This window comes from Onthophagus taurus, chromosome 2 (genome assembly GCF_036711975.1).
Source record: "Onthophagus taurus isolate NC chromosome 2, IU_Otau_3.0, whole genome shotgun sequence".
NCBI classification, from domain to species: Eukaryota; Metazoa; Arthropoda; class Insecta; order Coleoptera; family Scarabaeidae; genus Onthophagus; species Onthophagus taurus.
The window spans coordinates 17,885,860-17,899,046 of NC_091967.1; the positions used below are offsets into that span (position 1 = coordinate 17,885,860).

The following is a 13,187-nucleotide window of genomic DNA, read 5'->3' on the forward strand; positions in this document are numbered from 1 at the left end:
AACCTTAAAACACGTACTGCTGGCAATTAAGCGTTAATATATGTATAGATTCCGTGACGTAGCCGGCAAACGATGTTACCATCATTCGCTTCTTAACTCACCATGAGCCCGATTTTTCACAATTTCTAGCTTTACATTAAACAGATTCCTCTTAGTAGACAAAAAATGGCAATCAAATTTCATTATAAATAGAAAATTTATTTAAATATAACTTAAGCGATAATTTGAATTAATATCTATCGCGTATCTAGAATTAATACATACCATTATAAAGTCTCATAATACATCTTAAGTTTAAACGCAAAGCGTAACACAGTTACCAATACATATATAGTTAATTATACATTCCGGGACGATCATCAAGATATCGGCAGTGTATGTAATTTTGTATTTTTCGTATCGGTAACCACAGCATATCATAAAATGGTAATAAGAAACCTCTGTCTTTTCGTATCGAATATTTCTCTTCTTATAACAAAACCGGTTTTAAAAGGCAGCAATATACTTTGTTACTAATTGATTCTCTATCACTTATTACTCTTATTTTCTAATACTGTACATTTCATTGTTATATTAGAAAAAGAACATTTAACTTATTATATAATTCTTCTTGTAATAATATTATTTCTCTTTAAAATTGGTATCGATGACACAAAATCTATATTATCGATGTATCGCAACTAACAACGCAATGTTGATCATTCAATATACAACATTATTTTCTTTTTCTGAAATTTTTATACGTATAATTTTAAAGAACCGATTGCAATCTTTGAATTGATATAAAACTTATAATTTGGATCTCAAAGTTTATGATCAAAATACATACAATGTTGTTTATTGTTGTTTCTTCTTTACTTTTCAATCATTATTGATTGATATAAAAATCATTTCTTGCATCTTACTTAAGTATAGGTATTACGACAGATAAAGAATTTTTGCAAGTATGTAGGTGTGATTTTAGATTACCTGGATGTATGTACACCAATAATGTCGCTTTTGATAATCCATCTGACAAACTGGATGAGTTCATTAGTGCTTTGTGCCAATGAATTCTTGAGCCATGTGTTTCTAACAATAACAGGTTCTGGACTATTACACCCATTAGATAAAGAAAAGCCCTCGATTGGACAATACAATGGTCACCAGTGGCAGGCATCTTGGTGTAACTCTGGACAAATATCTGAAAATGACGGTCCATTCAAACTAATGTTTGAAAAAGAGGCGAATGTCGAAAACGTGATATCTAGATTGATGCTCAGAATTTATTGATGAGTTTCGTACAGAAAGAAAATAGTGCTGGTACCAACGATTAGCTCCGTAGTCGTTTACGCTGGAGACCGATGTAAAATATAAATAGTTTGCAAAAAAGAGTGTGTAACTTTCAAGGTACCCACCCCTGAGCATCCTAGTTTGGGAGAGAGTAAAGAATTGGGAGAATAAAGGAATAATTAAGACGAGCATACATCAGTAGTTTATGGAGAAGTAACAGGTGTTTTATAAAGAAAAACCATCCGTAACATAATTTTAAGAAAAGACAAAATTAAACATAACGTCTTTTTGTAGTGACGACCATATACAATGACGAGACAAATCCCGGCTGTCAAAGTGAATAAATAAAGGGGTTTTTAGTTGGTAGCTGAGATAAGCAGTTCCATACTCCTTGCCGATTATCTAATTTAGTTGTTACACCAGCACTTTCAGGTGCCATCAATAGGTCAGGGTGCATAACACAGTTCTCCTACTTAGCGCACATGAAAGACGAAAGTTGACAAATTCTTGACTTTTTATCCAGTAATTGTTGAACTGATTCTTGTATGCGTCCACGGCTGATCAAATTCATTCATTTGGGGAAACAAACACATTTTGTCATGTTTTTTGTCATGCACTTATCATACTTCTAACTTTTAGGTTATGACAAGTGTTGGAAACTGCCACAAAAAGATAAAAAAACAGTTTATATTGTTATTGCATTAAGACTGTTATCATTGGAGTTCCTGCCTTGCACAACCTGCAACGCCCTTTTTCACTACACACTAACGAATGTTCTGTTTTAACTTGACCCATTTTTGTGATTTGCGAAGACACGCTGCTTGATGGAGAGCTACGCCGGGAAAACATCAGATAATCCTTACTGCGTTAGACGGGCGCCTCTTTTATTTAGATAGAAACTGCAGAGACGTAGATTGCAAAAATACATCAGCAATTTCTAGTTGATATTTCATTATAGAAATATACTTTTGGATTAGATGTGGCAAATTTATACGTATTCCGTAAAGCAGGCACATATTTGTAACGAATGTTCCCAAACACTGATATAAAATTCTTCGTTGAGCGGTGGTTAACCTTGTAGAGTTTCTTGAGCATATCTGCTAGATCCACCCTTCCATTGCCTTTATTTTAGAAAACGATAAACGTAGATCTTTGAACTTCTACATATGCTTTTTCTCTGGACTCTAACTTTTACAAACCTCTATAAGTTGAATATCTAACCAGCATATATCCACTACATTACAATTAGTTCTTTTTCCCATTTCTTCCCTCCTTCGAGTCCCTTAGGCGATTTTTTTGCATTCAGCTTTTGAATGACAAATACAAATAAAGAACTATATCCATAGATAATCTCAATGAATATGACTTCAACATACAGCTTAAAATCGTATGTTAGTCCAGATGTTTCAGCACGCGTAAACAATTTTAAACCCCATTTGTGGAGTTTACCTGGGTTATATTATTTATACGTTAATCGATTGCTTGTAATCAAAAGTTACAGCTAAATATTATTTAGGCGCCCGTATATACATATACTGTCATATTCTTCTTGAGGTAGTTTAATGAAGTTGTCTCTGAAAATATCTAGTAAAGAGATCTTGAATAGCTAGTCATAGTTTAAATCTTTCGTCATTTTAAATTGGAGCTTTTTCAAAACACCTAATATAACAATATACTAATATACTGTTTTATTTCCTAATTAGCAGATTTAAGTTCGATGCACACTTCTTACAGGCCATACAAACTATTTTCTAGTGTGAGGAAATCAACAAAAATTGATTCTTTTGGAGTCATGAAGGTCTCTGGAAGTTTAAATTGCGTTGAACTTCGTTTGAGTGACTTCTAATCAAGTTTTTCGAAGCAAGTATCTTTAACACAGTAAGGTTCTTGCTTGTCTTCTTCCAAAATCTCTTTCCATAATCCCTTCCAAATTCTGGTCATATCTGCAGAAACATCTTTAATCTCACCACCACTTTCTTCATCAGTAGAAACATCCCCATCGAAGCCTTTGACAAACCTTTATCTTCTGGTCTCATAACAGAAATAAATTTGATTGTCTTTGGATTATTCCATGTAATCTCACATTAAGTCATCCCAGGTTCTGATAATTAAACTACACTAATTTTAATATGTAACCACCGCATAAGTACTCTGCTTTTCACTCACTTCACAACACTAGCTCGAAGGGTTTAGCCCACTTCAATCTTCTTGTCAAATTGGTGTTGTGCAGGAGCTGGAGTGCCTCAGCATTGACGTGTTGGAGTTGTTGTTCATGACGTTCTGCTATTTTTATTATCTTTATTTGATTAACTTTCTCTATTTCAAAATCCGTGAGTTCAGTGCTTTATTTTGTAGTCGTTGAGTGATTTCAATATTACGTTTACTAGCACAGCCCCAAATTTGTAGGCTGTACAACTATACTGGGTTTAGAACTTGTTTATTAGGAGCAGTTTATTGTGGATGGGTAACTTGAAGTTCCTTCCAAGCAACCAGTTCATTTTTCTATATTTTAGATTAAACTCTTCTTTCACATGGGCTTTCCAGCGTAGCCTTGCGTCTAAGGTTAGCATGTGGAATCTGGGCATCATTTGTTCTGATGGGTCTACATGTATAGACTTGCTTTCATTCAACTTGATACGCCAAGTTTTGGTCCAAGTATAAATTTTCATGACATTCAAAATGTCACAGGAGTTTTATTGAACGGACTATTTACCAGAATTGCCTCTTATAAGTAAACTTTTATAAAAAAAAACTATTAGATTTGCACATTTATTAACAAATTTTTCTGTTATTAATCAATTTCTTACTCTCCTTATAAGATTATTTCCAAGCCGTTTTTCTGCTTATAATAATAATTAACGTGATAGTCCATTTCCATAGTATATATTTATTTACTTTTTTATCTTAACCATATTCACCCTGTAAACTTTGTAGCCTAATACATTTTCACACAACCGACCAAAGCAACTTCATGGTGGCGACATCTGTTATTATTTCCTAAAACGAAACCGCACCTTCTTGATCATAGATGTCGCCATGAATCTTCATTGCCTATATATTTTTTGTCGATTTTTTCAAAACATTAATTTTATCCCCCTTTAGTAAATATTTAAAAGAATGTGATGTTATAATTAATATTAACGTGCATTGTTAAATTAATGTTAAAAATTAAATTAAAATTGATTGTTTTGAGATAGAAATGGAGGCTCGATCTGTTGACCACGTGCGTAGCACATCCTCATATATGCGCAGACTCCATGTGACCCTGTAATCGCTAGCTTAGGCGCGCAATTGGCGGTCTTATGATCAGGATCGCATGATATTTAGGAAGTAAATCGCGCGTTTAGTACCGGAGCCTCGAGAAACGTACGAACGGCCAAATCGGCCGATTACCGTTGCCATATCATGAGCTCCTGGTAACTTGGGTTCTTGTTTGATAAACTTGATGCACAAAATGACAGGTGTGGTGTGATTTGATTTTATTTAGAAGACTGAAAAGGTCTTCTTAACATGAATATAAATCGAAAATGACTTTATTATTAAAACAAACAAATTTAGTGTAAAAATCTTAAAATAATTGATGTGAAAGTAGTTTTTTACTCCAAAACAAAATTTTTTTAACAAACATTTTAAAATATCTATCTATATCCATCATCCATTTTGATTTGTATAATTAGAAACTATCCAGGACCCGGGTGTGCTTTTTTCCTATATTAAATCTGCTCGAAATTTTCTCATAATTCATAACTAAGAGGGCTTAAATGACAGGGAATCAGAAGATCGAGAAGGTGTCGTCTCGGTGCTGCGAGGTTGTTTTTTGTTTATCAAATTTTTTGGGCATGCTGTCTCTGTATCCATTCCAAGACTTGTTGCGAAAGCATATCAGAAATGAGGCAAACGTAAAAATAACGGTAATTGGATATTTTATATTTATTAGCAGACAGAAGAAACAAATTTAATATAAATATTTTTTTTGTTTTAAACAAAACATTTCTTTTTTTTTTTTTCTTTATTAGTACAGACATATAACATCTTTTTTGCAATGATTGATTTAATTATTATTAAAAACAACTAAAAGTAAAATATGCAAAGTTAACTTTAATAGTTTTTATTGCAATATTATTGATTTTCTTTCGGTAGTAATAATTTGTTGCAATACGATAATATAGAATCAATAAACGGAGTTGCGCAAATCTACTGTACATTTAATCAGATTTATTTAACAAAATAAATGTAAAACTAATAAATTAATAAGAAATTATTTAAACAAAATTGTTTTATTTAATTTATTTGATTTTTTAATTATAAATAAAACATAAAAATTTAATCTCACTAATCTTTTTTGCTATAAACCTCCACTCATCCTTAATTTGTTTAATGATGCACAGGTTAAGCACTGGAAATGACTCGAAACAAAATTACTAACAATTAAACAATTACATAAACTTGTTCCGTCTAAACATCGTTATTATACCTGATATACTAATCCTTTTATACACGCCCAACAAAATGTCTCACTTTTTGATAAGCACAATCTCATTGTTTTACTGTTCTACCATTTAAAATATTATAATTAACATTACCTATCGACGTCATTAGTTTATTTGGCATTGTAACATGCGCCAAACCGTTGCACACACGTAGAATAAAATTTTGTGCGTTTAGAGGATTTCGCGAAATCGCATGCAATTTCGGCAAAATCGGTAAACGTTTTCAACAAATTCCGATTGTCGTACAATACTTTTTTTACTATTTAGCAACAATTCATATTAGGCTAACATGAGGTTGAGGCGTATTGTATGCGCGTTTGTGTACAACATTTAAAATTATCAATACATTCAGTGACTCGTCGTTGATACGGAGATCAGATTTTATCAGTTTAGCGTCTGTGTAAACGATTTGAATGTATAACGAGAGCGTACGAGATAATGAGAATTGAGTACTTGAAGAGAACTAAGATTTCTATTAAAAGAATTTTGGTTTCAATGTTTTTTAACAATTTTTTTGTAGTATAATAAAAATTATAAATTTTGTGATGTAACACGCAATTAATAAGTCAATTGCATTAAATTTATTGCAAATATTTCAAATAACATTGTCACGGTGGTTATTTTAGAAAATTCGGTCAACCGCAAAACAATAAAATTGTATGGTATTGCTAAAGATGACTGCACTATTTAATAGTTTCAAAAGAAGTTACTTAACTGCAAATAAATATATCCAATTGGATTTAATGATTCTTGATTTCTTAACTTTGTTGTTTTAAGGTGATTTGACCTGAATTTCTGTTATATTTTAACAAACTTGAATACCAAAACATGTATTGTAAATGAACCTATCCTATGTATAAAATTTTTCTTAAGTTAATCAACCGTAACACAGTAATCGCAGAGTCAGTACAACTTTGACAGCAGCAACTACAACTCTTGCAGAGATAGTAAATATTTCTGCTTGTTAATAGATTTGTGTTGAGAATCAGATTCTGATAGTGATGGAAATGTGTTTTACCCAATCAAATTGGCAATAAAAAATTCACTGCTTTAGATTGAACGATGATCAGTTCAATGAAATGCATGACTTTATGAGGAGCAAAATTGATAGGAAGGGATGCGACACTATATCTTTAAGGTAAGCCATTATACGTAATGGATTTTTTTACTTCACTTGGCCTTACCCTACTTAGATCATTTAAACTAATTTTGTAAGCTAACTTTGCTTGTTCTTTTGAAATGATCATATTTGGTTTAAATTTGGCATTCTACCTGAGTTAGAGTTGATTAAATGTTTTCAGAAAATATAAGTCAATACATTTAATGGAATACAGAAATGACTATAAGGAGCAATTGGCGGAAAGATTCTTGTTCAAACCACTGGACCATAAGTTAGCATCGGTCGAATTAAGGTCACATAGATTCAAAGGGCTATTTCAGAAGACAAATCTCAAGTCGTCTTAATACCCTCGCTCCGATAATGGCTCTTGCACAGATCAGATATAGCACAACTCATCCTTATCTCCAGATGAACTTACCACGTTAACTTATTGTCTATTATTAAACCCAAGTATTTAACTTCCGTAAACAGTTTAAGTGAAGCATTGGCGAGCTTTAGCAACTTAAAACAATTTATATTACGCATTTTCGTAAAAAGTACTATTTCCATTTTCTTGTGGTCCATTACACCCATCTTAATTAGATTAAGTGTTGTTAAGGGTTTAGTAACAAACTAGCTTTTTATAAGAATTGTCAAGTCATTTGTCAATCATTCAATGTTCATTATGGTACATCGCCAACAAAACTGACTGAAGTATGGATAGGATGTACTTGCCCTGGGTTACTATATGCTGATTTAAGTCTAATGAATTAATTATAATTAATTCATTTATTAATAAGTAGACCATTATAATTAATTAATTAATTAATTATAATTAATGGTCTACTTTATAGATAATGTAGCGATCGAATAGTTTTTCTAACGATTTCGAAAAGGAACTAATCATTCGGAAAAACCATTTATAGTTGAACTAAAAAAGATTCTCCATATGCGATGAGAACGCTATGTTGACTTAGCTCTTTCCTTTTCGCCGAAAATTTTCATCAATAAACATTCATTCTCGGTAATTATATAGCTCTATATATACATATGTAGGTATGTATTTAACAGAATTAAATAGTTAAGAAGTTGACCGAACTTGAATATGTAACAGTAATTAGAAAGTAAAGCCTTCTGGACAATTATCGGTGTTATTACTTTGCTCAACGCTTGACTCAACGAACTTCTTCAGACAGGAGACTTAGCTAAAGAAACTATGCTTTTCACAAGAACCCCTCCACTCATCCCGATTTTATTAACGAATATTTCTTTATTCCTAACGATAAAAATTCCAGCAAGAATCTTATTTACTTTTTAGTTCTTTTCAAAGCAGTCCAAACGTGCTGTTTCAATATGGCAAGTGGAACACTAGCAAATGATTCCACTCCCAGGGTTCTGTTTCTTGGACGGAGACTATTTTGCAGCTATCAGCTTGAATCGAGTGTAGTTAATAACCTAGATTAAGTTTGATTTCGCTCTCTATGTTTCCAAGATCACTAGTCATCCATATATGATCAGACATTCTTATGATGTCGGCAACATGTCAATTCTAGGAGATACCCAAGGAATTTATAAAGATTACTTTTGTGTCCCAATTAAATATGTTTAAATCACTGCCATAGAAAAAAATCTACGAAGCTGTTGTATCTTTAGCATTATCTATTATTATATAGAAGCAGGCAGCAGCTGTAGTGGCCAAAATTAGGGACGGCCAAAACCATGTTCCTCTCAGGCATAAAACAACTGATATTAATCACGACTATCAGAAGTTATTCTTACACTAACTGAATTAAATTTGCCATATATAGGAAAATCTGATGTACTCTTTGAAAAAAATAACGGAGTGTTCGAAATATCGAATGTCTAGGTTTATATGATCCAATCCTTAAAGAACATCTTCTATGTATAACGTCTAAAGAGACACAGGTTGATTATCTTAGTAAACCATACAAAATGAATTAGTAGGTTTATTGGCACAAATGACTAAAAAGAAAATTATAGAAATAGCAAAAAAGCCGAATTTTTTTTCTGTAATCACGAAAACAAGTCCCGATATGAGCCACAAAGAACTACTTACATTAATAATTCGATTTGTTAACACCGAATCAAAGACTACGTATTTGGTGGAAAAACATTTTATTGATGTAGCTGACACTACTAGAGTCGGTCTGGCATCTATATTTTTAGACACAATAAAAGTACAAGGTTTAGACATTTACAACTGTAGAGGACAGGGCTACGACAGTGGAGCCAATATGAAAGGTAAGACTAACGGACTACAAAAACATATTACAAATATAAATCCGAAAGCGGTATTTGTTCCTTAACCTTGTTTTAAATGATGCTGCAGAATCAAATATAGAAGTGGTCAATTTTTTTGTAATAATACAAAGCTTGTATAATTTTTTTTCTGCATCCACTTATAGATGGTCTATTCTTGTCAAACATCTGACTAATTTAACATTAAAACCTGTATGTTCTACGAGATGGAAAAGTAGAATAAATGCGATTAGGCCCGTTAGATTTTTGTCCCGTCACTTTTTGGTATTGTAGAAGACACGTCCTTGCTGGGTTCTCATGAAAATAATACTAAAGTAGAAGCAAGCAATATATTAGAAAAGTTATATTATCAGGCCATATGTAATACAATAATTTGGTATAAATAACAATGTATGCAATGTACTTTTAGATGTTAACAGAGTAAATCTTCTACTACAAAGCCCAAAATGTATGGTTTGTGCAGAAGTTGAAACAACTGAACAGCTTGCAAATAATCTAAAATAAATAAGAAGTGACGAAGAGTATCAAAAATTGTTAGTTACAACGTCTGACCTTCAAATTCTGCAAATTCAATAAACGTACAACCAAACTTTATAGAAATCAGAACGCATTTTCAATAATGAAAGTTTTGACAACCCAACACAAGGTCCGTAACAAAAATTTAAAGTTAATGTTTATTTTAATTTATATTTTATTTGCCGACCTAAGAAATTGGGAAAAAGAGGACGTCATAAAGCAAAATATGAATTTGTTGAGTATTATTTCAAAACTTTTAAACCCAGGTGATACACCTTATGAAGTTTTGAAATATATTTTAAACAACAACTTAATTGTTATGTACGCGCAATTCCTTCAGATTATTGATATTTGACAAGGTTGGATAACTTTTTAACTGCACCCACCGAGAAAATGGTGAAAAAAGCTTTAACAGAATTGTTAAACAATCTCTTTGTTCTTCCTAATACCATAATTATAAATACGTTTTATCTATTGTTCTGCTTGGTTTACTATAGTATAGTAATTAAAGTTTTATTGATATAGGTTCGTATAAAAAGAGTGTTAATATCCAAACCAAAAATAAAAACCTTATTAATAATAGCAGCGTCTTCGGTTATAGAAGAAATATTTTAAGAGATTAATTTAAAGGAAATAATTTAAAAATGTTAAAGAAAATTAAAATGATACTTGTCAAATGCAAGTGAACGACCTTTTTACAAAAAAAACATTCGATTAGAGAGTGGTAAAAAGTTTTATCCTTTCCAATACCTTAGAAGTTCGAGAAAATTTAAAGCACTAAAAGTTAAATTAAAAAAAAAACACGATTTGCTTTCAAAGTTGTTATAACTACAATTTATGTCAGATTAAATTATTAACATTTCCGTTCTATTCAAAATCAGTATTATTTATAATTTATAATTACCATACAAAATACGTTAAATTCAGTATATAACGTTATTTTATTTTCATATATTATAAGGATTATAAATTATAAATAATCGAGTAACCTAGCAGCAAATTAAATGTTTTAGTGCGCATGCTCGTTTATTCGTACCGTCACATATCTGTGAACATTTCTACCGCGTAAACGTTTCACCGCCTCATTTTTCTGATACCCTAATACATGGAAGCACTTTTGAAGTCCATTGAGATCAGCGGAGTCTGACGAACTCTCTCGCAATTTGCAATCAAACCCAATGATTTATTTGCTTGTTGTCTTATTTTTTATGTTTGACACGGAATACCAAATTAGAATACATTAAAACTGAAAGGATTCGTAACTTTTTTAATAAATGAACTTCTTGGTCAGCCGCTTGACCGCTCGCCGTCCAAATCCTGCTTCTCTTTTTATATTTTACTTTCTCTCTTCTAAAAAGAAATTCCCTCCTTATATGCTCTCGGCAATTTATTTACTGACTGTTTGAGATTTTTTATCCTAACTCTCAAGGGTTCCTACTCAATTTATTCACAATCGCCTAATTTATGTATTTTTTTTTTCGTCTAAGGAAGTGGTTAATAATAAATTAATGAATTGCAAGTTTTGTTAAGAACTAAAGGAAGTTCAAGTTTACGCTCGAATCTTGACTTTCATAAAAATAAAAGTCTAAAACTATCACTTTATAATTACCGTTTAAATGTCAATTGCGTAACTGTAATTTTGAAATGCACGAGGTGAAAAAACGTTTAAAAATACCAAAATAATCCTAACCATGCAGATTCAATCGAATTAAACCGCGAACCGAGCTGCTAAATGAACATTCTTTCCGGCTCGCTTAGTTTCACTTCCATTATCAAAAAAAACAACGTGTTATCGCACTAACCAAGTAACCGGACATTAGAGTTTTTATTTTTCAATAAACTTTCTATATAAATACCATGTTCCTTGCAAATTTTACCTCAGTTCAGTGCTTGGTAGTAAATCAGAATGATACCTTTAACAGTAAGTTTTTGGGTAGTCTGGTGTGAAGTTTAATTTTATTAATATTATTTTCTTTTCAGATATTAGGAGCTGTTTGTTTGAGTTGGAGTTTCACAACTGCAAGCTCTCAACAGCAACCTCAACAAGTGTTACCACCACAGCAAGTAAATCCCCCATATCCAGTACCATATGGAGCCTACCTTCAGCAGATAGATGCTGCGGGCGCTCAAGCACTTCCCGTTCAGCATAGTTTTACTGTTAACCATTCTCCATATACTTATTATCCTAGACCAGAAATTTTTCATCCTCCTCAATCTTCGCCACAAGCACATAATCAATCACCACTAAATCATAACCCATTATTAACAACTAATAATCCATCACATCAAGTAAATAATAATCCACCATTAGTACATAATAATCCTCCACCACCACCACCACCAAAATATGTCGCTGAAAGACGTGATAATCCCAATCCAAATGTGCATCCATACAATAATCAACGACCAATTCAATTTTTGTCAAAAACTCCTCAATATGCCCCTCAACAAATTCAACCGAAACAACCAAATCGACAATTGAACCCGAGTCGTGCAGGAATTCAAGTTGTGCCACCTCCAAGATTGGGTAAAATCCAAAACAATGATCTCCCAATTTATGGAAAGATCTCCCAAGGTCGTCCACCGGTTCAACCATTCCTTTCACAAGGTGAAAAATTCCGTCAACAAGCTGCCGGCAAAAATTTACCTATTAAACCAACAGAAGAAAAGTATTACAATCATCATGACGCGCGTCGTATTCAAGTTCCCATTCCCCCACCAACAAGAAATCATCCTCAGCGACAACAACCAAGAAGAAAACAAGAGGAGGAAGAAGAAGAGGAAGAAGAAGCCCGAGAAGACTCTGAAGAAGAAAGTGAAGAAGAAGATGAAAGCGGTGAAGAAGACGAAAGTGAAGAGGAAGAGGAGCATGACGAAAAAGGCGAAGCTTCGGATCTTCCCCCAGAACACAATCGAAGTGAATACGATTTCGATAACAGAAATTACAGACCAACCTTTGATGCAGCTAAATATATCTTCAACCGTAAACAGAATCAGAAAAAACCGGGACAAAAATACTACGAAGATGATGTACCAAAATATCATAGGGAAAGGGGATACGGATACGTTTATCGTAAGAACACTAAATCAAAACCAAAATCAAAAAGCACCGAAATAGAAAAATCACCAACTGAAGTAATAACAACGACCGAACGCCCACAGTTTGCGTTTTACGATTCTGAACCAAAATTCAACCCTTACGAACCTTATCAATTTGAAACACCGAGATTTGATGAACCTCCTAAATTTGAAATGCCGAAAAGAATAAAGGCTGAACGAGTTGAAATTACTAATGGAAAACCGACTTATTATTATTATAGTTCACCTGAACCCAAACCTAATGATAATAAAAATAAAAATACTAGTACTACTAAGGATAACAAGCCACAAGCAACAAGGAAGAAGATGATCAGAGAAAAATGGTATGTGCACACTAAAGAAACGTAGGTTATTTTTTTAAAATTTTAGATTGTTGATGTAAATAATTAAATAAATGTATAAGTTGTTGTTTAATGTGTAATTTTCTTTAT

At 32.4% G+C, this 13,187-nt stretch overlaps 1 protein-coding gene and 1 long non-coding RNA gene across 2 annotated transcripts; one reads left to right on the forward strand and one right to left on the reverse strand.

Moving 5' to 3' along the window:
* Window positions 1–5,178: 5,178 nt before the first annotated feature.
* Window positions 5,179–6,229, reverse strand: LOC139429182 (uncharacterized). The gene is made up of 2 exons (XR_011639856.1): window positions 5,747–6,229; window positions 5,179–5,693 (listed from the first exon to the last, which is right to left on the reverse strand). It is a non-coding gene; the product is annotated as an uncharacterized lncRNA (long non-coding RNA).
* Window positions 6,230–11,491: 5,262 nt separating this feature from the next.
* LOC111414165 (uncharacterized) lies at window positions 11,492–13,187 on the forward strand. Its single transcript, XM_023045389.2, has 2 exons — window positions 11,492–11,578; window positions 11,638–13,187. The coding sequence occupies exons 1-2, from the start codon at window positions 11,564–11,566 to the stop codon at window positions 13,102–13,104; spliced, it is 1,482 nt and encodes a 493-aa protein (XP_022901157.2). The 5' UTR covers window positions 11,492–11,563; the 3' UTR covers window positions 13,105–13,187.